The sequence below is a fragment of the Delphinus delphis genome, chromosome 3 (assembly GCF_949987515.2).
Source record: "Delphinus delphis chromosome 3, mDelDel1.2, whole genome shotgun sequence".
NCBI lineage: Eukaryota > Metazoa > Chordata > Mammalia > Artiodactyla > Delphinidae > Delphinus > Delphinus delphis.
Genome location: NC_082685.1, coordinates 58,086,400 through 58,110,482, shown reverse-complemented (window position 1 = coordinate 58,110,482; position 24,083 = coordinate 58,086,400). Strand labels below are relative to the sequence as shown.

Here is a 24,083-nt window from a genome sequence, read left to right as displayed (position 1 = left end):
TAAAAAAAGGTGAGAGAGGGAAACAAAGAAGGAAAATATCGAGAAAGAAGATGGGCAACTCTCTCTCGCATAGACAGAAGCCCACGGGGAAAAAGATGTGGCTGACCTCTGAGGAGACTCAAGCAGTTAGGAAGAGGAATCCAACAGCTCCCTGAAGCAACACAAATCTCTATGCAACCCAAGGCTCCAGCCTTATAGAGCCAGCTCCAGGACTTCCCACCAGCCAGGAGCTCTACTGACACCTAACCAGTCCCCAGGCCTGGGATTTCAGTAGTTTGGCAGCCTGTTGGTTTGCTGACATCTTTTAACATCTTGGGTTTAGCTGCATAGAAGATGGCCTCTTTCTGCTTAGGGTTTCTACAGTGTCTTTTGGTGAGTCCTAAGCAGCCAGTGGGTGATCTGATATCATGGGCTCACATCCTTCACCAGCAAGGCAATCTGTTCCTGCAGCTGCCGCTCCCCTTCCCATGCTTTGCTCTGGTTTCGACACCTCAGCAGCTCAGTCTTATGGTCCTGGTGATGCATAGGGCAGTAGCTCTGTGGTTCGCACAGCTCCTGAAAGGCAGGGGACAGAGTGAGGGATCCCCTTGATGATGCAGTCTGCCTACTAGGTATAACAGAGATGCTGCAAGTAGTGGCTAAGAAGAAGCAGCAGTTTCTTCTCAGAGGGCTTTGCAGGACCTGGGAGCTGCATGCTAAAGTAGGCTTCCCCGAGTTTGGGCTCCCCCGTTGTCCCATGTGCCCCATCCTTTACCATATATTCTGGAAAGAAGTCTCTGTAGCCCCCTTTGAGGATATACAGCTCTGGGTAGTACAGTGCAGGATACTGGTTCACAGCCCTGTCCTCTTGTCTCAGAGAGCGGTACCTTTAGAGAAAATCCAGGGATGGGTGGGGTGGAAAGAAGCAAGTTCAGGATTCCATGGGCTATACACTGGGGAAGGGGAGGACTTTTGCTAACCCTCAAAAGGAACTCCAGATCTATTTTTGCAAAACAAGGTCCAAGTAGCACCATTCTTTCTCCTCTGCTCCATTGGTACCTAATTCCCAATTCTTTTTCCTTCACTGCTTCCAACCTTTGAATTGTAGAAACTCCTTTCCTCCACCTCCCTAACATTCTTCAAACTTCAGTGAAAAGTATTCATTGATTCAGTCTCTGTCTGAACTGATCTGGGAAGGTTCTCTGGCTGTAAGTCCCTACTCAAGATCCATTTCCATCACCCACCCTACCCTGTGTAGACACTCACATGCGGGGACCCCTCTCTGAGGAGAATTCACAGTGGAACACAATGATTATTCTTTTCTGAGTATCCAAAGGGACAATGGGTTTCTTCAGAAAGAAGTTATACAGTTCTTCTTGACTGTACAAGTTTAAAGCTCCCTGTAAAAGAATTTTATTAAGTATTTCCTTAAGGATCTGTGAACAGGGCCAACACTTAGAAATAACTGGAATACCATCTTGAAATATTTGGTTCAGGAAGGCTAGACTATAAGTACTTTCAGAGAGGCAATCTACCTGTATCTACCCCCAGGGCCTGGCATGGAGCTTGGTATGTAGTAGGTGCTCAATAAATGTTTATAGAATGGAGCTGCCTGAAGTGTAGGAATCATTGTGAGGAATGTCTGTAAGCATTAAGTGTTTGCAAAGTGCTTCTCAGTCCTTGGATGAATGTTTTTACTTCCAGGTAGGAGCTCTTGGCTCCTATAGAAAAACGGGAGATTGGTCTAAGAGGGAAAGGGAAAGTAAATTGTTCAAAGTACACAGAATTAGAACAGGAATGAGGACTGAGCCTTGATGTGCTCCAAATATATAATATCTGCCCTGGTTCTAGAGTTCACAGGACCCTTTGTCCAGGCTTCTCAATAAAGAGCTATCCCCAGCCCCTTCCCTACTAAGTCCTCAATGTAACCTTACCTGGATGTGTCCTCCCAGGTACTCATATGGATAGCGGCAATCGATGATATAAAATATCTCTATCAGCCCCTGGAACTTCCCCAAAAGCAAGGCAGCCACCTGCACAGAAACTATGATTGAATATCCTGCTTCTTCTGAGGGAGAGAAGAGCCAGTCACACAGTTCCTGATTTGCACAGCATTCCACTGTACGCCCAGCCTCCAAAGTCCCCCTACGGTTGAAATATGGCAGTGATGCAGCCCCACCCCACATAAGAGGATAAAATAGGAAATGGCCTTTTTGGAGAACCAAAATAGCTGGTATTACCAGGACATCAGGGAAAACCACACTCAGGCTACTTATTTGGAGGCAGGCATGGCTGCAGTCAGCCTCTGAGAAGATACCCAAGGACTTCTGTAAGGGCACAGGTAGCAGCTAGAGCTCCTGATTTTACAAGAAGAAATGAGAAATGATTCCCCACCCTCCGCTGTAAAATTAGAAAGCAAGTTTCCCAAAAGGGATATGGAAGGAAAGGGGTGATATCCAGAAGAGGAAACTTAAGCTCGTGTAGTTATGTCAATTGGTTCAACCTTTCTGGAGGGGACTTTGTAAATACTTATAAAAATAAATGCAATTACACTTTCAACAATTTCTTTTCTAACATCTTAAGTAAACAGAAAAGTACATAAAGATAGGGCACAATAATATTCATCTCACCATTGTTTCATATTATCAAAATACTATGAATAGCTTAAATACTCAATAAAAGGGGTTTAGTTAAATAAATTAGACATTATCAGTATAACAGAATATTACATAGCCATTAAAAGGATAATATAGATATCTTTTTATTGCTATAGAAAGATGTTTACAATGTCTTACTAAGCTAATTGCAAAATTACATGTTTATTATGATCCTATGTTTATAAAACTTATGCCAGAATAAAATGTGTAAGGCCATAAGGAAAGTATTATTAGTGCTTATTTCTGGTGGTGAGGTTATGGGTAGAGTGACCAAATAATTACTGCACAAACTGGGACACTTTTGAGAGTGAAAGAGAACACTATTAATAATTACCCTACACTAATAGGCATAAACGGGATTGCAACATGTAAACCAGGATGTAAGTTCAGCCTAACTGGGTGATTTTTACTTTTTTCCTTTCCCCGTCCTCCTTCCTTCCTTTCTTTCATAACAATTATATATCATTTGTTTAATTAAAAACAAAGGTGCATATAAAAGAGAGTCCTTTAACACAGCTTCAGTTGAATAAAGAGCCTATATGAGTGAACACAGAAATAAATACAAATGGAAGTGGGGATTTTAGGGACAGAACAGAGCAGATGGTAGCTTATGTAACCAGTTACCATCTCCAGAAATCTGCTTACTGTTTCTGGGTTGACGTACTTCAGATCTTGGTGTCTCCCTGACACGGTCGGCAGTGCACATACCTAGAAATACCCAAGAGCTGAAATAATAGCAAGTTCTCTATACCCAAATTTGAGATCATGACCCATATATTGTCCTTTCCAAATGACATTTAAAACCTCAGATGCCTTCAGAAATCAATGCTCTCTATAACATGCATATGCAGCAATTTCATTTCTAAGAACTGATCCTAAGGAAATAATTACGGATAGGTACAAAGTTTTAGATTTAGCTACAAATATGTCCACCTTGGTATAGTGCATAAGGAAAAATTGTAGAAGTAAATATCCTACATGAAAGGATTTATCAAGAAATTATGGGCAGCCAAAAAAGAAAGAAAGAAGTACTGTGCTGCTATTAAAAGTGATGAAATGATGAAGCAGAACTGTTTACTGACATGAAAAGATGTTCCTGATACATCAAATGAGAGGGAATAAAAACCTCAGCAGATCACAAAACAAACATAGAAAAACAAAAAATGTATTTGTGTACATGAATGTGTGTTTGTGAAAATACATAGAAAAAAGTCTGCAGGAATATACACCAAGAAAATATTAAATAAAAGCAACAATACTATGACAAGATTTGGGGTAGATTTCATTTTCCATCTTTTCTGTAGTGACCAAGTATGATTTACATAATTTTCAAATATATTAAAAAAAAAAAAGTAGAAAGCCTCATACTTGGGACTTCCCTGGCAGTCCAGTGGTTAAGACTCCGCGCTTCCACTGCAGGGGGGACAGGTTCGACACCTGGTTGGGAAACTAAGATCCTGAATGCTGCACAGTACAGCTAAAAAAAAAAAAGAAAGCCTCTTCTTATCTTCCCCACTGCTCTGGATATTCCCAGAATGAATAAGGAATCCTTTCTCATGAAAGGTTTAGGGCCTAGATCTACCACTACAGCAATTTCAGGTTATCAGTGAGTACTTGGTGAAGATGCATAATTAATTAAACCTAGTGTCCTCTGCAAGCAGAGAAGATTCAGATCCAAAATACAGGATGAAATATAGGATTGGTGTAACCAAACTCACCTTGGAGAAATCACCAATCAGAGGCCCCTGGTTAGAATCTTCCTCCAGCATCTGAGTCATATTAATGTCACAGAGGGAGACCATTTTCTTTATACCTAAACCCTGAAGACAAGATTCCCCCCACCCCCAGTCCTCATATTAAAGGTTTAAAAACCATGGGATGGAAGGAGTAGAGGGAGACATTAAAAATATGCATACTCTTTGATCTAATAATTCCACTTGTTTTACTAAGAAAATAAAGATATGTACAAAGATTTGGCTGTAAGGATGTTTACAACAGAGAAAAATTTCTAATAAATGATCAATAACAGGATCTTGATTAAACAAATCATATCCACACACTACAGATTACTATTAAGGAATAAAAAGTATATTGTAAATTTCAGTGACATGAAAATATGACATGATATCATTAAATAGGTTAGAAAACATGTACTTTATAATGCCACTTTAATAAAAGAAAAAACATTTGCATTAAAAAATGTCTGAAAGTCTATACATCTAGTATTAACAGTAATTATCTCTGGTCTGTGGGATTATGGGCATTTCGCAACGGCTTCTTTTTGCTTACCTGCATTTTCCATTTTTCTGTAACGTCATACACTGATTTTATAAAATAGCCAAATGTATTGAGATTTTTTTTAAAGGAGGGATAGGGAATGAGGGCTAAGTTTTTCAGAATTTGCTTCCCACCAAACAAGTGTGCTCTAGGATGCTATTTCTCTCAGAATGCATATAAAACAACAATAAATGTCCTTACCAATCAAAGTTCCCTTGTACTTTCTCAGATCTTAAAAAAGAGGGTTGGGAAGACAATACAATGACATCATTTCCAAAATTATACTATAATATAACATATTTATTATTAAATATTTTATATATGGATGCAGATGTAGAAAAGAAAACAGGAAGATGGAAAGAAGAGATAAAAGTAAAAGTAATGAAGAAGACCAAAAGATGTACTAAAGCAATCCCCATGCCAGAAAAGTGGAGAAAACGAGATAGAAGATTAAAGAGGCTGTCTTCTTAAAAAGTTTCTTACCTTCCTGAGCTCTTTGTGGCTAGAACAATATTTCTTTTTTACTTTATCTGGTATTGTGTTGTCCTTGAATTTTACCATCTGCTTCAGTCCTGGACTGTTCAAACTGTCTGGCAACGAAGAGGAGCGATACAGGCAGCTCCTGTTCACAGATGCCTGTTTGGAAATATGAAACCCCAAGGTTCTTCCTCCTTAAAGTGTGTCTGCAGGCCAGCATTGTGAACATCTCCTGGGAGCTTGTTAGAAATGCAGAATCCCAGATGTTAGGCTTCAGCCCAGACCTGCTAAGTTAAAATCTGCACTCTAACAAGATGCCCAGGTGATTCCTAGGAACACTCAAGTTTGAGAAACAATGCCCCAGGTAAGCAACCTGTCTTCCCCTCCTCATTAACATCTTTCTCCTCAGACTGCATGATGTTCCATCTCTCCTAGATGTTTTAAATCCAGCCAAATTCTCGACCTGACCATCTTATATATAACAATTCTTGTAGAAGAAAGCAAATGCAAGCTTAGTTCCTCCAGTCATATGATAGTTTCTCTATGGGATCCTAAGACCCTGACAATCAAAAAACAATTTTTCTTTTCCAGCTGTGTTGGGTCTTCTTGCTGCACGCGGGCTTTCTCTAATTGCGGTGTGTGCTACTCTTCGTTGCAGTGCGCAGGCTTCTCATTGCAGGGGCTTCTCTTGCTGCAGAGCACAGGCTCTAGGCACACGGGCTTCAGTAGTTGCAGCACATGGGCTCAGTACGCAGGCTTCAGTGGCATGTAACTGTGGCATGCAAACTCAGTAGTTGGGGCGCACGGGCTTCAGTAGTTGTGGCACGAGGGCTCAGTAGTTGTAGCTCGTGTGCTTTAGAGCACAGGATCAGTAACTGTGGCACACGGGCTTAGTTGCTCTGCAGCATGTGGGATCTTCCCGGACCAGGGATCGAACCCATGTCCCTTCCATTGGCAGGCGGATTCTTTTTTTTTTTTTTTTTTTTTTTTGCGATATGCAGGCCTCTCACTGTTGTGGCCTCTCCCGTTGCAGAGCACAGGCTCTGGACGCGCAGGCTCAGCGGCCATGACTCACAGGCCGAGCCGCTCCACGGCATGTGGGATCTTCCCGGACCGGGGCACAAACCCGTGTCCCGTGCATTGGCAGGCGGACTCAACCACTGCGCCACCAGGGAAGCCCTGCAGGCGGATTCTTAACCACTGTGCCACCAAGGAAGTCTAAGATCCTGACAATCAAGATTTAAGAACCCCGACAAAACTGAAGATGACAAGCCAAAAAAGTTAGCCTGGGTGAAAAAGTACTAAGAAGCAAGAGTATGTAGTTGTCCCTTGGTATCTGTGAGAGACTGGTTCCAGGACTACTACAGATACCAAAATCTAGGGGCGCTCAAGTCCCTTACTTAAAACCATGTAGTATCTGTATATAATCTATGAACATCCTCCTGTATACTGTATTTTATTTATTTATTTTTTGGCCATGCTGCACGGCATGTGGGATCTTAGTTCCCTGACCAGGGATCGAACCCATGCCCCCTGCAGTGGAAGTGTGGAGTCTTAACCACTGAACTGCCAGGGAAGTCCTTCCTGTATATTTTAAATCATCTCTAGATTATAATACAGCTAATACCTATACCTATACCTAATACCTATAATACCTAATACAATGTAAATGTTATGTAAATAGTTTCCTGTGTGGGCAAATTCAAGCTTACTTTTTGGAACTTTCTGGGAAAAAAATTTTTTTTTTTTAATATTTTCAATCTGTGGAGTGAGAGAGAAAAAATGTCATTCAGCCTTCTTAAAGGGGATGAATGGGGAAGAGATATAGCAAAATAAGCAGCATGCAAGGAAAAAGAAAACACTAGAATCTAATATCAGGATGACCATTACAGGATTGATACTATGAAGCCCATCAGGAAAAAAGTAGATTAAATACCATGAAGAACTAGTTTGGGAGTTGCTGGCCCAGGAATAGACTTAATACAGGAGGATGGACTAATTGTCTCTTTGAAAGGCATGATATGTGTGTTATATACCCAGAGGCAGGGGGATATATTAAAAGACCTCTGATGGCAAGTTTCAACTAATTCAAGATTCTTATCCTCTGTTTCCTTCTTTATACACTCACCTCACTAATTGCCATGGATTGATTTAGGAGGGTGCTAGACCTCCTAAATAAGAGATAAGAGAGCCAAAATTAGAACACATATTGATAATAAATGGTTTCTAGGAGAAGAAAACATGAACATCAGTATTTTACTTTACAATAACTATATCTACACTACAGTGTTTGTCACACCCATGGTCCTAAGAAAAACTCCATTGTTCATGGTACCAGTTGAAGGTACAGTTCACATTTGATATACCAACATTCTATACCTACCTTTTCCTTTGGACCCCTGCCAGTCATCTCCCTATGTCTCCACAACCCTACTCCAAGCCACTGGTGACTGGACCATATTGCTGACTGAACACTCCTATTTAGTGGTCAAGAATATGTAAACATAACCTGGGCCAATCAGGTTCCCTCTCTGATAGTCTAACTTGGAAAATATCAAAATAATTAGGCAGCAGCAGAAGCCAAATCTTTATTAAAAGGAAGAAGCCAAGAGATATAGTCAAAGGCCATGATGCCAATGAATGGATGGATGAACCAAAGGTATGGTGGTAGAGGAAATGTGGTGAAGAACTGAGGAGTAGGCTACCCAGCCTCCATGACAGACTTCCCTTCATATAACTTCAGTTTTGCCCTGAGAAGAATGCAGGAGGAAGCCAGATCAGAATTTCACATTTGCTGGCCTTAGTGCAATCTTTGTTTCTTTTAACCAAAAGAGCCTCTCTAGAACACACTGTAATTATTAAGCTAAGGGCTCATTTTAAAGAGTTTGAATTAATTATCTACTAAGTGAAATGTATCCATGTATTAGTATTACATCTAAGAAATCTTTGCCTAACACAAGGTCACAAACATTTTCCTCCTGTTTTTTTCCTTCAGTTGTTTTACAGTTTTAGGTTTTATATTTAGGCCCATGATCCATTTTGTGCTAATTTCTATATATGGTGTGAAGTATAGATTGAAGTTTCTGTTTTTCAGATGGATTTTCAATTGCTCCAGCACAACTTGTTGAAAAGACTATGCTTTCTCCATTTAATTGCTTTTGAGTCTTGGTTTATTATCAATTGACCATATATGCATGAGTCTGTTTCCCGAATATCTATTCTGTTGCACTGAAGCTTTAGGTTTTTGGTAGCTATTATGATGGTGATAACGAAGGTGATAAACATCTCCTTGGGTTTCATATTGTCCAAGGACAAGAAGCCAGAAATAAATGATAGCAAAAAACTACTTTAACAAACAGAAACAGCCACTACTGTTTTGACAGATACTTTCCAATACATTTATATAAAAACAAATGGCAACTTATTGCAAGGAGTATAAGTGGTAGGTCATAGAGGAATGATGATGATGATACTTTAGATTTGTCTAGCCAGTTAGAAGTTTCCCAGTTACCAGAAGCTAGTGAGGGGCGATCCCAGGACCAGCTGTCTTAGATCTACCAACTAATGACTTTCATTGTTTAAGGAATCGATGAACACTTTCCAAATCTGGGAGTTTTAAAGCATTGCAAAGGCCAGAAAGGAGAAAAGTTCAATTCTACTTGCAGATTTTATTAAAATGTTAAATTAGATAATTATTACTTTGTAAACTGAGGAGGCATCATCATTTCCTCATGGCTTATATGCTCTTCAGCACACATAGTCTTGGCTTCTGTCTGTACCGCTCTACTGCTCTTGTCAAGGTTATCAACAATCTTCTTGTTGTCACATCAGATGGTCACTTCTTTAGCCATGTATCATCCTGAATTTCACAGTGCCTTCCACTGACTTGGCTAATCCCTTATTTAGCTTCAATGGCACAGCCTAGTTTCTTAGTTTAGTCCTAGTATAGACAACTGTTTACTAAAAGAACTGTGATGCTTCTACCTCTCTGTTGCTCCTTCTCAGTCTTCTTTGTCAAGCTTCCTCACCTACAAAACCTCTAACAGATGTTGGATTCAGGGCTAGGACCGGGCCCTTTTTCAATCTCCTCACTCTTGCCACAGGTGACTTTTTTCTACCCATGAATTTAAACTTTCCCTCTATGCTGATGACTCTCAAATTTTTCTCTCAAGACTTCTGCTCTTACTTCCAGACTTCCACATTCACATACCTGTTTGACAATTTTTAAGTACATACCAGGTGACACAGCAGTGAATCAGAGAGTGGAAGAGATAAACAAATAAATATACTCTGTACTTTCATGTAGTGAAAAGTGCTGTAAGTAAAAAATAAAGAAGGATAAAAGACAGGAAAAATATTGGGGTTAGAAGTTTGTCGGGAAAGGCCTTTCTGTTAAGGTGACATATGTGGAGATAAGAGACCGAAATGAGGGAGAAAATCATGTTTGCCCAGGGGAAGAGTGTTTCAGGCTGAAGGAACAACAAATGCCGTGGTGAGAATAGCAAGGCAAGTGATGGCCGCATTTAGTACGGTTCCATTTTTAGAAAGCTCAAAAACTGAAGCAATACTATAAACCAAATAGATCTAACAGACATCTATAGAATACTGTACCCAGCAAACAGTAGAATATACATTCTTCTCAAATACACATGGAACATTCTCCAGGATAGACTATATACTGGGACATAAAACAAGCCTCAATAAATTTTAAAGGATTGAAGTGATACAAAGTATGTTCTCTGATCACAATGGAATAGTTAGAAATTTATAATAGAAAAAAATCTGGAAAACTCACAAAAATGTAGAAATTAACACACTCCTAAATAACCAGTGGGTCAAAAAAGATCACAAGGGAAATCAGAAAATACTTTGAGATGAATGAGAATGAAGATATAACATACAAAAACTTAGGTAAAAATGCAACTAAACCAGTGCTTAGATGAAATTTATAGCTGTAAATATCTATAATAAAAAAGAAGGAAGAATTCAAGTCAATGACCTAACCTCCACTAAAGAAGAAACTAAATCCAAAGCAAGCAGAAGGAAGGAAATAAGACAGATTAGAGCAAAACTCAGTGAAGTAGAAAATAGAAAAACAATAGAGAAAAACAACAGAACCAAAAGTTGTTTCTTTGAAAAAATCAACAAAATTGATAAACCTTTAGCTAGACTGACCAGGAAAAAAAGAGAAAAGACTCAAATTACTAAAATCACAAATGAAAGAGAGGACATTACAACCAATCATATAGAGTTTTAAAAACATCATAATGGGGACTTCCCTGGTGATCCAGTAGGTAGGACTCTGTGCTCCCAATGCAGGGCACCCAGGTTTGATCCTTGGTTGGGGAACTAGATCCTACATGCATGCCGCAACTAAGAGCCCGCATGCCACAACTGAAAGATCCCACATGCCTCAACTAAGACCTGGCTCAGCCAAAATTAATTAATTAATTAATTAATTTTTAAAAATCATAATGGTATACTATGAACAATTATATTCTAATGAATGAGAAAACTTAGATTAAACAGGAAAATTCCTAAAAAGGCAAAAACTATTGTCAAGAAAAAAAAAACAGAAAATCTGACTAGACCTGCAAAAAATAAAGAGATTAAATTAGTAATTTTAAAATTTCTCACAGGGACTTCCCTGGAGGTCCAGTAGTTAAGACTCCACGTCTCCAGTGCAGGTGGCATGGGTTCAATCCCTGGTCAGGGAACTAAGGTCTCGCATGCCATGCGGCGCAGCCAAAAAATAAAATACAATAATTAAAAACAACGATGACAAAACAAAACTTCTCACAAAGAAAAGCTCAGGGACTTCCCTGGTGGCCCAGTGGTTAAGAATCCTGCTGCCAAATTGAAGGAGAAAAAACATATGATCATCTCAACAGATGCAGAGAAAGCTTTCGACAAAATTCAGCACCCATTTATGATAAAAACCCTCCAGAAAGTAGACATTGAGGGAAATTTCCTCAACATAATAAAGGCCTTATATGACAAACACACAACCAACATCATCCTCAATGGTGAAAAACTGAAAGCATTTCCACTAAGATCAGGAAGAAGACAAGGTTGCCCACTCTCACCACTATTACTCAACATAGTTCTGGAAGTTTTAGCCACAGCAATCAGAGAAGAAAAAGAAATAAAAAGAATCCAAATTGGAAAAGAAGAAGTAAAGCTGTCACTGTTTGCAGAGGACATGATACTATACATAGAGAATCCTAAAGATGCTACCAGAAAACTACTAGAGCTAATCAATGAACTTGGTAAAGTAGCAGGATACAAAATTAATGCACAGAAATCTCTGGCATTCCTATACACTAATGATGAAAAATCTGAAAGTGAAATTAAGAAAACACTCCCATTTACCATTGCAACAAAAAGAATAAAATATCTAGGAATAAATCTACCTAAGGAGACAAAAGACCTGTATGCAGAAAATTATAAGACACTGATGAGAGAAATTAAAGATGATACAAATAGATGGAGAGATATACCATGTTCTTGGATTGGAAGAATCAATATTGTGAAAATGACTATACTACCCAAAGCAAGCTACAGATTCAATGCAATCCCTATCAAACTACCAGTGGCATTTTTCACAGAACTAGAACAAAAAATTTCACAATTTGTATGGAAACACAAAAGACCCCAAATAACTAAAACAATCTTGAGAAAGAAAAACAGAGCTGGAGGAATCAGGCTCCCTGACTTCAGACTACACTACAAAGTAACCAAGACAGTATGATACTGGCACAAAAACAGAAATATAGATCAATGGAACAGGACAGAAAGCCCAGAGATAAACCCACACACATATGGTCACCTTATCTTTGATAAAGGAGGAAAGAATATACAGTGGAGAAAAGACAGTCTCTTCAATAAGTGGTGCTGGGAAAACTGGACAGCTACATGTAAAAGAATGAAATTAGAACACTCCCTAACACCATACACAAAAATAAACTCAAAATGGATTAGAGACCTAAATGTAAGACTGGACACTATAAAACTCTTAGAGGAAAACATAGGAAGAACACCTAGAGTCCATGCTCTGCAGCAAGAGAAGCCACCCAATGAGAAGCCCGAGCATGCAACAAAGAGTAGTCCCTGCTCGCCACAACTAGAGAAAGCTTGCGTACAGGCACGAAGACCCAACGCAGCCACAAACAAACAAACAAATTAATTAATTAATTTAAAAGAAACTGAGGCATAGCAAGATCATATGACTCACCCATACAGGTAAAAGTGGCAGAGTCAAGCTATGAACCCAGGCAGTCTGGCTCTAGAGTCCATACTTTTTAGACCAATATGCTCTATTGACTCCCATGCTCTTGACTTTTCCCTCTAACCCCAAATAATCTCAAAGTCATCCTTCAATCAGGATTGGGAATGGTGGTCAGAAAAACATAATACCCAAGGCTAATTAACCCTAATTTTCTTTCAAGGAGAATATATTCAAATATACTTTGTGAAATACGAAAATATATAAAATGACTTATTACAAAGCTACAGTAATTGGAACTATGGTTCTGTAAAGATACACCTAGACCAACGGAATAGAATAGGGAGTCCAGAAATAAACCCTCACATACACAGTCAAATGATTTTTGACAATGGTGCCAAGACCTTTCAATGAGGAAAAGACAGGCTTTTCAACAAATAGGGCCGGAAAAACTGGATACTCACATGCAAGAGAATGAAATTGGACCCTTACCTTACACCATAAGCAAAACTTAATTCAAAATGGAACAAGACCCAAATTTAAGAGTTAAAACTATACAACTCTACAAAGAATTTCTGTGTGGGGTGATGAAAATAAAACTGACACCTCTGTGCCCTAGATCTCTCCTTTCTGATCCTTGAATGATGTTATTCCTGTTATGTATCTACCTCATTATTAGACTCTTTAGTGGCTATTACTCCTTCTTCACAAACTTTCTCTCTGCTTTTAAACTTGGAGTCACTAGCCTTCATTTTCTCCTCTATGCAGATGGTTCTGAAACGTACATTTCCAGCCCTGATGGTTCCAATTCCTCATTCAGTATTTCCATTTAAGCTTCCTGTTACTGTCTCTAACTGAAATGTCCAAAACTGAACACATCTTATTCCCTTTGAATTCACGTTTCTTTTCAAATTCATTACAGTGTCACCATTTCTCCAGTTACTCAGATTGAAGTTAAAAGTAGTACCATCCCAAACTCCTAGGTCCCTTTTTCCTATCACTCTGCCATTCACAGCACTTTTGACAATCATTATCTTGTTTATTGACTTACTTGCATTATCTATCTTCTTGACTAGAAAAAATACAAATAGGAACTACATGAAAATTAGGAATCTTGTCCATCTTAATCATGACTCTGTTCTTAGTTCTAGCACAGCACCTGGTGCATACCAGCTTCCTAATAAATACTTATTGAATATTGTTAACAGCTTATAATAGTTTTTATTAAAAATAATAAAGTAGGTATATTATTACAAACTGCTTTTAATACTTTATCATATTAACAATGATTCTCTTGTGGAAGTGTTTATTATCATTATGCTCTCCATTTTATATTTGAGAAACTGAGCCTTAGAGTGGTTAAGTGTCTTGTTCATGGTCATAACACTACATAAGAGAATGAGGACCAGAATCCAAGGGTTCTAACTCAGCTATATCATATTACCTTGTAAAATGAATAAGTTTAAAAAACACACCCCCTGGACTTCCCTGGCAGTCCAGTGGTTAAGACTCCATGTTTCCAATGCAGGGGGTGCAGGTTCAATCCCTGGTTGGGGAAGATCCCCCATGCCACAAGGCAAGCCAAAACAAAAAACACCCCTACACATATTTGTTTCAAAGAAGTGGAGTTGATTCAGAAAATCTAACTGCCTCAGAAACTATCTTTGATATTTCAGTACATCGCCAATAAGCTACAGGCTTCAGATATTCCTCTCAATGATATGGGGAGGATAAAAGACAAAAATATATATTGTAAAATACTTAAAAAATCATGCTAAGTATATCCCATCTATTACTATTATTCTGGAGGCATCACTTACACAAGATTACATTGATGGTGATCTACTCAAACTGCTAACGAACCTTCTCACCCAGCAGTAATAAGAGTCCCATGATGACCTGATACCCTATCAGTCAGGTAGCCCTTAGAGTATAGAGACCATGTCTTCTTGATCTCTGCAGACCTACCACATAGTACAGTGGCTGCAACATATTAGATACACAATATTATTTATTCAAGAATGAAAGAATTTAGGACTTCCCTGGTGGTCCAGTTGTTAAGAATCCACCTTCCAATGCAGGGGACGCAGGTTTGATCCCTGGTTGGAGAACTAAGATCCCACATGCCGCAGGGCAATTAAGCCCATGCACCGCAACTACAGAGCCCACATGGTCTGGAACCTGTGCACCACAACTAGAGAGAAGCCCGCGTGCCATAACTAGAAAGAAACCCACCCGCCACAATGAAAGATTCCGCGTGCTGCAACTAAGACCCAACGCAGCCAAAAACTTAATTAATTAAAAAGAATGAAGGAATTTGAAAAATGCAAAAACACCATCAGAGAGTACTTTACCTTGGCCTCTTCTTGATCTTCCAGAGAAAACTCCATCAATTCATCTGAAATCTCCTCTGTCTGGTTTTCTCCTAGCTCTGGATTTTTATCTAATTTTGAAACTGTAGTAATAGGACTGTCCAGATGTTTCATTTCACTTTCCACCAAGTTTCCATTGTCCTATGAATTATATTGACAATATTAAAAACTATCCAGGACCCTTACCTTACACCATATACAGATATTAACTCAAAATGAATCAAAGACCTAAATGTAAGAGCTAAAACTATAAAACTCTTAGAAGAAAATAGGAGGAAAGCTTTACAACCTTGGATTTGGCAATGATTTCTTGGATATTACACAAAACCACAAGCAACAAAAGAAAAAATAGATAAACTGGATTTCATCAAATTAAAAACTTTTGTGCATCGAAGAATACTATCAAAAAAGTGAAAAGGCAACCCATAGGATAAAATATTTGCAAATCACATATCTGATAAGGGATTAAATTCAGAATATATAAAGAACTCCCACAACTCAACAACAATAACAACAATAACAACAATAGCAACAATAACAACAGAAGGAAACAGGACTTGAATAGACATTTCTCCACAGATATACAAATGACCAATCAGCACATGAAAAGATACACAACATAACTAGTCATTAGGGAAATGCAAATCAAAACCACAATGAGATACTACTTTGTACCCATTAGGATAGCTACTATTAAACAAACAAACAAACAAAAAACCCCAGAAAATAACAAGTGTTGGCAAGGATATGGAGAAATTGGAACCCTTGTACATTGCTGGGAAATGTCAAATGGTGCAGTCACTATGGATAACGGTATGGTGGTTCCCCAAAAAAATCAAACATAGAATTACCGTATATGACCAGTAATTCCATTTCTTGGTATATACCCCAAAGAATGAAAGCAGGGGTTTGAAGATATTTTTATGCGAATGTTCACAGCAGCATTATTCACAATAGCCAAAAGGTGTAAACAACTCAAATTCCATCAACAGATTAATGGATAAACAAAATGCAGTGTATTCATATGATAGAATATTATCCAGCCATAAAAAGGAATGAAATTCTGATGCATGCTACAATACGGATGAACCTTGAAGACATTATGCTAAGTGAGACAAGCCAGAAACAAAAGGACAAATATTATATGATTCTACTTACATGAAGTACCTAGAGTAGTCAAATTCACAGAGACAGAAAAGAGACTAGAGGTTACCAGAGGGAGAAAAGCGTAGTTATTATTTAATGGGTAGACAGCTTCTGTTTTGAAGGATGAAAAAATTCTGAAATGGATAGTGCTGATAGTTGTACAACATTGTGAATGTACTTAATGCCACTGGGTTGTACACAAAAATATGGTTTAGATGGTAAATGTTATATATATTTTACTACATTAAAAAAAATCACACACACATATACAGAAGATTATGTAGTAATTTACCATGCTCCACGTCTTCCCCTATTCCAAGGAATCAAAAATCTGAAACATGATCAGCTTCATCTACTTAGCATGGGATATGTTAAAATGGCTTTCCCAAAGTGTTGAGATTAGAATCCAAATCTCTGGAGTATCTTAAGTCCATAGTCTATTAAAAACAAGTGATGCTGTACACCTGAAACTAACACAACCTTGTAAATCAACTGTACTTCAATTTAAAAAAGAAGAAAAAATCACAACAAGTGAGTGCCTGGGTAACTTAAGACTCCAGTAGCAAAATGGACAAAGGACACAATCATTCACTGGAGAAAATATACATGGCTAATAGTCACATGAAATCATTACTAATTATTTTTAACATAAAATAAAACATTTTACCCATCTAATTAGCAATTTTTTTAAAGTGATAACAAATTATCCAAATGAGCCATGGATTGCTCCTGAAAACATAAATTCTTAGAACTTTTTTTGGAAAGGAATTTGGCAATATGTATCAAAAATCTTAAAAAATATTTAAACCCTTTAATCCAGTAATTATGTTGTCTTGGTGCTAATCCTAAATAAAAATTTTTTTAACATAGGCAAAAATTTGTGCTCAAGAACTTACATGATAGCATTATTTGTAAAAGCAAAATGTGGATACTCCTAAGTGTCCAACAATCGGGAAGTATTGTACGTAGGTGTTAGAATAAAAGCATCCCTTAAAAAGTAATGTTTACTAAGAGTTGTAATATTAACTTAAAATAACAGGATATGAAGTTATACATATGATATGACCTCAACTTTGTAAAACTGTACACATGGTTAAAAGATTGAAAGAAATGAGGTAAAATGTTAATAGTGGTTTTTCTCTATGAGGTAGCTATTTTCTTTTTTATATTTTCCTTTATTTATTTATTTATTTTTAACATCTTTATTGGAGTATAATTGCTTTACAATGGTGTGTTAGTTTCTGCTTTATAACAAAGTGAATCAGTTATACATATACATATGTTCCCATATCTCTTCTCTCTTGCGTCTCCCTCCCTCCCATCCTCCCTATCCCACCCCTCTAGGTGGTCATAAAGCACCGAGCTGATCTCCCTGTGCTATGCCGCTGCTTCCCACTAGCTATCTATTTTACATTTGGTAGTGTATATATGTCCATGTCACTCTCTCACTTTGTCCCAGCTTACCCTTCCTCCTCCCCGTATCCTCAAGTCCATTCTCTAGTAGGTCTGTGTCCTTATTCCCATCTTACCCCTAGGTACTTCATGACGTTTTTTTTTTCTTAGATTCCATATATATGTGTTAGCGTACAGTATTGGTTTTTCTCCTTCTGACTTACTTCACTCTGTATGACAGACTCTAGGTCCATCCACGTCACTACAAATAACTCAATTTCGTTTCTTTTTATGGCTGAGTAATATTCCATTGTATATATGTGCCACATCTTCTTTATCCATTCATCTGTTGATGGACACTTAGGTTGCTTCCATGTCCTGGCTATTGTAAATAGAGCTGCAATGAACATTGTGGTACATGACTCTTTTTGAATTATGGTTTTCTCAGGGTATATGCCCAGCAGTGGGATTGCTGGGTTGTATGGTAGTTCTATTTGTAGTTTTCTAAGGAACTTCCATACTGTTCTCCATAGTGGCTGTATCAATTTACATTCCCACTATCTGTGAAAGAGTGTTCCCTTTTCTCCACACCCTCTCCAGCATTTATTGTTTGTAGATATTTTGATGATGGCCATTCTGACCGGTGTGAGATGATATCTCATTGTAGTTTATTTTTATACCATTTTCACAATGGGCACATAGTACTTTTAAAACCAGGGAAGGGGGGGCGGAAACACTTAAAGAATAAAGGGGAAATTTTTTAAAAGGCCTAAGAATTTTTTCTTCTCCTTAAATTTAAATGAATAAAAAGATCAGAAGATATCTCCTCCCGTTCCCTGCTCAAAGGTTACTTCTCCAACCTCTTTTCTCACCCAAGTCAGCTTTGAAAAATTCAAAGGGACATAAATCCAGATCTGTCATCCTCTACCCCACAATACCTCAGTTGACTCTTGAGGAAGATGTCCAGTGACTCACCAGCAGAAAAAGAGGAGACCTCAGGTTCCTGGGTACCCACCACTCCAAGGGCTTTGAAGTGCTGTTTTCCTGCATAATAAAAACTACATTGGCTGGAGGAAGAGAAGTGTCAGCAGACCCTGCCAAAAACATTTCATCTGATGAAGCCATGAATAATCCTTACAAAACACAGTATATGTAACCAAGGTTGACCACGTACCCTGAAAATACAAATTATGGTTTGGATTTGTTATGGTGTGTAGATCTGCTCTGGAGCGTACTAATTTTATGATCACAAGCCAAATGAAGGGAGGAAAAAGGGAGCCTGACAGGGGAAGGAATGATGAGATTTTTAAAAAGTGATTATAAAGGGATATTAGAAGGACTATAATTCAAGAAAAAGCTGATTAGAACAGCCAAAAACATGGGCATAACTTAGGCAATGTGAGCAAAGAAGAACAGCAGCTATCTTTTATAGATACTGACCTGATGGAAAGGATGGGAGGCAGGGAAAAGAAAAAAGATGGCTAGAAAATGGGATTAGTTGAAGGGATTAGTTAGAGAATTATCTTAGCGATTAGGTAGCTGTGGAGAGGCCAGTTTCAACTTGGAACTGAAGGATGGTCTGAGACTCAGAGGAAAAAGGACAATGACTTCCTCAGAATAGGGGCTAAGAAGCTGGGCTAAGGGGGAAATAAGAAGAAATTAAGAAACCTAGACTTGTATATGAAGCCATGCAAAGAATATGTGAACAAGTTATGTAAGTTATCCCTATCTGTTTAAAAAAGAAAAAAAGTCCTAAATTCCTTACACTGCAATCAACTGAACATGAGTAATAATGATGAACTGCTGTGGAAGACTTGGAGCTAGGATCAAACCTTAAAGGGTAAAAACAAAACAAACCATAAAGAATTTTTTTTCCATAGTGATGCAATTTGCTTGTCTAGCATACTGAGGCACAAACAGCTCTAGGTCTCATAATGATACTGATGAGTTAGTTGTTCCACTCAAAGGAAGAAAACTGCTAATGGATCTAGGTTTCCATTAAAACACTCACATTCTCTTTATTTGTGGATGAGCTACATATTGCATCTTTCTTCCTGTGGCCATGGTCCAAAGCATTCGGAGTGCTACAAAGCAGCTGTGCCTACAAGAGATTGTTTTCTGAGAACATCCAGCATCCTCAAGCCACAGGTAAGCTGGAAGCCCTCTGTTTCCCACCTGACAAACTCAGACCCAAGAAAGATGAGTTACTCACTGGGCTGCATTTTACAAGGTGTTGGTGATAATTCCTGTAGATAAAAAAAACTGCCAGTCATTTAAACCCCAAATAGGATTTGGTTATTCTTCAGTGGCTTGGGACATCCCACTTTTCCTTTCTTCCATTCTAGGAGACCTGTACCTAGTTGATATGTCTTTTCCAATAACAATATGTAGGGTGTTCTCTGTGGTAAATATCAAGACATTGAGTGACATCCTGGGGATAAGGACCTCATTTCACTGGCATAACCATATACATAGATATGCATCAAAGATGATGAGTTTGTCCTACATCTTATGCAGACACAATTTACAATTTACTAATTTTTCAGCATTGACTATTGAGAGATAATATTTATTTTTTTATGAATTTCTATCCTCCCTTTCCAGATTTTATCTAGTTTACCTGGGTTAGGACATATAAACAATTCAAAGAAAATACAGGCAATATAAAGTAAAATTTTCACATGTATTGATTAAAAATACTCATGGAAAGCCTTCCCTAGTGCATGAAAGTGGCACCTAATTCATCTGAACATCGAAGAATAATACTATAAAAAGATTAAAACAGTCAAATGGAAAATTTATGATAAATTTAAGAAGTTGAATTAAAATTACTTTTCAGTCCTGAGTACTCTGATTGAACATTTTAAGATCTCCAACACGGGACTTCCCTGGTGGTTCAGTGGTTAAGAATCCACCTGCCAATTCAGGGGACACGGGTTCCATCCCTGGTCCGGGAAGATCCCACATGCTGCGGAACAACAAAGCCTGTGCGCCACAACTACTGAACCTGCACTCTAGAGCCCACGAGCCACAACTACTGAGCCTGCATGCCACAGCTACTGAAGTCCATGTGCCTAGAGCCCGTGCTCCACAACAAGAGAAGCCACCGCAATGAGAAGCTCATGCACCACAACGAAGAGTAGCCCCCGCTCGCCGCAACTAGAGAAAGCCCGCGCACAGCAACGAAGACCCAGTGCAGCCAAAAGTTAATTAATTAATAGATTAATTTTTTTAAAAAGATCTCCAACAAAGAATCTTCAACAGTAATAATAATAAACATTATAAAATGTATGGTATGCATTAGGTACACATTTTCATTTAATCCTCACAGCAGCCATTTATGTAAAGTGCTATTATTATCTCCATTATTATTATTTCTTTATTACAAATAAAGAAACTGAGGTCCCTTGAAATTAAGAAACTTGTCAGAGTCAGCTGGTGAAGCAGTAGTAAGCCACTGGAATCCAGACACTCTGATTCCAGAGCCTGCACTCTACACTTTCAACCACTAAGATATATATACTCCATCTAAGTGCAGTATACCATTCTCCTCCATTCTAAAGACAATACTGATTGTATGTGATGGTTAAAATGAATAGCCTTCATTTTCACAACACAATTTAAAATGAGCTTTTTTTTTTTAAGGAATTTTGCCTTTTTTCTTTTTTTTTTCAAATTTTATTTATTTATTTATTTGTTTATTTATTTATTTATGGCTGTGTTGGCTCCTCGTTTCTGTGCGAGGGCTTTCTCTAGTTGTGGCAAGCGGGGGCCACTCTTCATCGCAGTGCGCGGGCCTCTCACTATCGCGGCCTCTCTTGCGGAGCGCACGCTCCAGACGCGCAGGCTCAGTAATTGTGGCTCACGGGGCTAGTTGCTCCGCGGCATGTGGGAACTTCCCAGACCAGGACTCGAACCCGTGTCCCCTGCATCGGCAGGCAGATTCTCAACCACTGCGCCACCAGGGAAGCCCCACAACACAATTTAGATCTTGGAAACTTAAAAACATTTCAAGGGAAGAATCTAGGCCCCCAAGCCCACTTACATCTAAAGTGAAACATTCTCTACTCTACAGAGTCTGCATAGGATAAAATCCCCAGGCCAGTGTTGAAAAGGCTTTAGCATGGGGTTCATTTCGCAAAAGAACTTACATCCCAGCTAACTGTATTTCCTCAGGTCCTGTAGAATCCAAGTGACCTGCAATCAGATGTGAAGAGTTATTCCTGTCCATGCATTTTGTCTTTCCTTCTCATTTTCTTCATTACCAGTGAGTCATATTAATTTCAAAAGCTGGCCTTGTGAACACAAAGGCTCTTGATAGGTACCAGTTTCATGGTACAAGGTACCATGGTATAAGGTACAAGTTCATGGAAACTTAAGAATTTACATGTGTCACGGAAAGAAAAAATTCTGATTAGCAGTGCATTATGCTAAACTACAGAGATTTCTTCCATGAGTAGAAAGGAAAGCTTATCACTCAGGAAATGTGAAATCAGAACAAATACTAAAATGGTTGATTAGTAAAACACATTCCTTTGGGGTACACACCCTATAAAAACACATAAGAATTAGTTGACAAAGTATTTCTTTATGTTGGTTTCTTTGCCTCTGCTGAGATTAGACTAGGGCATAAACTTTTCATCTTTAACTACCACTTTCATTCCCACAATCAGTCAACAAAATATTCCTTCTTGTCTAACTTTCTCAATGAAAAGTGACTCCTATTGGGGTCAATTCTCTTCCCATTGGCTGAATCATTCTCCTCAAAAATCCTCTAGGTACTCAAAGAATTCCATCTTCAAAGTTCTCTATTTACTTTTACCACCTTCCATCTCTATCCTACTACTCTGTCCTCACCCCTAACAGTTATTCCTTCCCTTGAGGCTTTTACCTCCCTTTTCCCTACCAGTTTCATCAAGGTCTGAAGAAGTGGTAAACTGAGTGGCAGACATCTCCCCGCTGCTAAGATTCGAAAGATTAAGGCAACGTTTTGGGGTTTCTCTGTTGAGACATAATAATACATCAAGATTCCCATTAGGTTGTAATATCCTTAAAAGGCAAAGATCACATTATCCTCTTCATTTGAAACACCCCTCAATGACTATCACATAATCTGAGCAGTGTCCAAATAAAGCTAATTGTTTTTTGGAAGTATTTCAGATTAGGCTGAGAAAAATCTCCCACCTTTTCTCTACTCTAATAATCTGCACCTCATTTTCTCCTCACCAACATATTGAGACAAGGGAATTTTTAAAAATTGGCTGAGGTGGGTCTTGACCACACATCTTTTGCCCTGAGCAACATAACAACACAGATTTGATTTCTCCCTGGAGTCTCCAGTACTTCTCTGATCTGTGATTCTCCAACTTTGTTGATTAGCTGACGCATGAGGGCATAGCATGACCAGAATTTGAAGTACAGTAACAGTAACGTTAACAGTAGTACTAATAAGTGGAAACTCATATAATGCGATAAAGTTTTCAAAGACTTTTCCCAGACATCACATCATTTGATTCTCACAAGATCCTAGTAAGATATTATGTCACAGCAAAGAAGCCTGAGACTCAAAACGGTCACATGGCTAGTCAAGGGCAGAGCTAAGACTTAAACCCTGATCTCTGAGCCAGGATAATTTTTAAAAACCCAAAAACTGTTTAGAAGAGCAAAGGAGATAAGGTGTGAAAAGAAAAAGTGGATTTACCCAGACAAAATGCTTAGGTTTGCAGAATCACCAAAAAGTTTCTTCTCCACTGGGGTTCTAGGGATATCTGAACTGATGGAAAAGGAAGTATCTCTCTCCAGGAGCAGGTTTAATATCTTCCTCTGATTGGACCTAAAACTAGGTCCTGAGTCAAGGCTTCCCTCCTCTCTTGTAGATGAAAAGAATTCTGCAGACATGGTCTCCGAGTTCTCACTAAGAAAAAATAAAACGTAGCTAAGAGAGGGAGAACGTCATCTACACAGGTACATCACAGATGGTCTAGCTGTCAGAACCTCCTCCACCCTTTCCAGCAGCGACCAAGCGGATCAATATTAAGGAGGGGGCATTCCTAAACGGTGAACCACATCTTGGCTTGAAGATTAAATAGCACTTGCCGAAGCGGCTTGGCCTTTCCAGCGGAACCTGAACTGACCGAAAGGCAACCTCAGGACCTTAAAGATGGAATGAAAAGAGGACCTGGACTTGTTAGGAGCCACATAGCTCGTGACTCCTGACAGGAAGGAACTCGGGTCTCCTAACTCGCGATAATGCCTGTTTTGTCCCCCTAACCTCTGTTTGCGAGGCCCGTGATTCCAAGGAGGACACAGCTCTGGGCTTACCTCAGGTTTGAGTCTGAGACTTGCCTTCAGGAGGAAGAGAAGTAGGCAGGGAATCACACACAAGCGAAGACTCTAGCAGAATTCAAGGAAATCTGGGGAAAAGAGGCGATTTAACCAGACGACAGCTATGCCTCTCGACCAGATAGGCTGGAGTTTGCCTTCTCCGCTTCTCTCACCGGACTGTCGAAGTTACAGCCTCAGAGCAAGATCAACAGCCATAGGCCTTGACCATTCAAA

The 24,083-nt window shown here is 38.7% G+C and overlaps 1 protein-coding gene across 3 annotated transcripts; it reads right to left on the bottom strand.

Annotated features, from left to right (window-relative positions):
- CDC25C (cell division cycle 25C) lies at window positions 1-23,432 on the bottom strand. Of its 3 annotated transcripts, XM_060006911.2 has the most exons (14): window positions 23,227-23,423; window positions 22,432-22,526; window positions 21,677-21,722; window positions 19,738-19,771; window positions 19,537-19,626; window positions 18,501-18,569; window positions 14,970-15,128; window positions 5,397-5,549; window positions 4,355-4,456; window positions 3,282-3,344; window positions 1,914-2,012; window positions 1,246-1,379; window positions 755-866; window positions 1-555 (listed from the first exon to the last, which is right to left on the bottom strand). In XM_060006911.2, exons 1-14 carry the CDS (start codon window positions 23,421-23,423, stop codon window positions 406-408), a joined length of 1,503 nt encoding a protein of 500 aa, XP_059862894.1. In that variant the 3' UTR covers window positions 1-405. The 3 variants fall into 3 exon arrangements, with proteins under 3 accessions (XP_059862894.1, XP_059862895.1, XP_059862896.1); XM_060006912.1 differs by lacking the exon at window positions 18,501-18,569 and having other exon boundaries at window positions 23,227-23,432; XM_060006913.1 differs by lacking the exons at window positions 3,282-3,344; window positions 18,501-18,569 and having other exon boundaries at window positions 23,227-23,432.
- Between the last annotated feature and the right edge of the window lie 651 nt (window positions 23,433-24,083).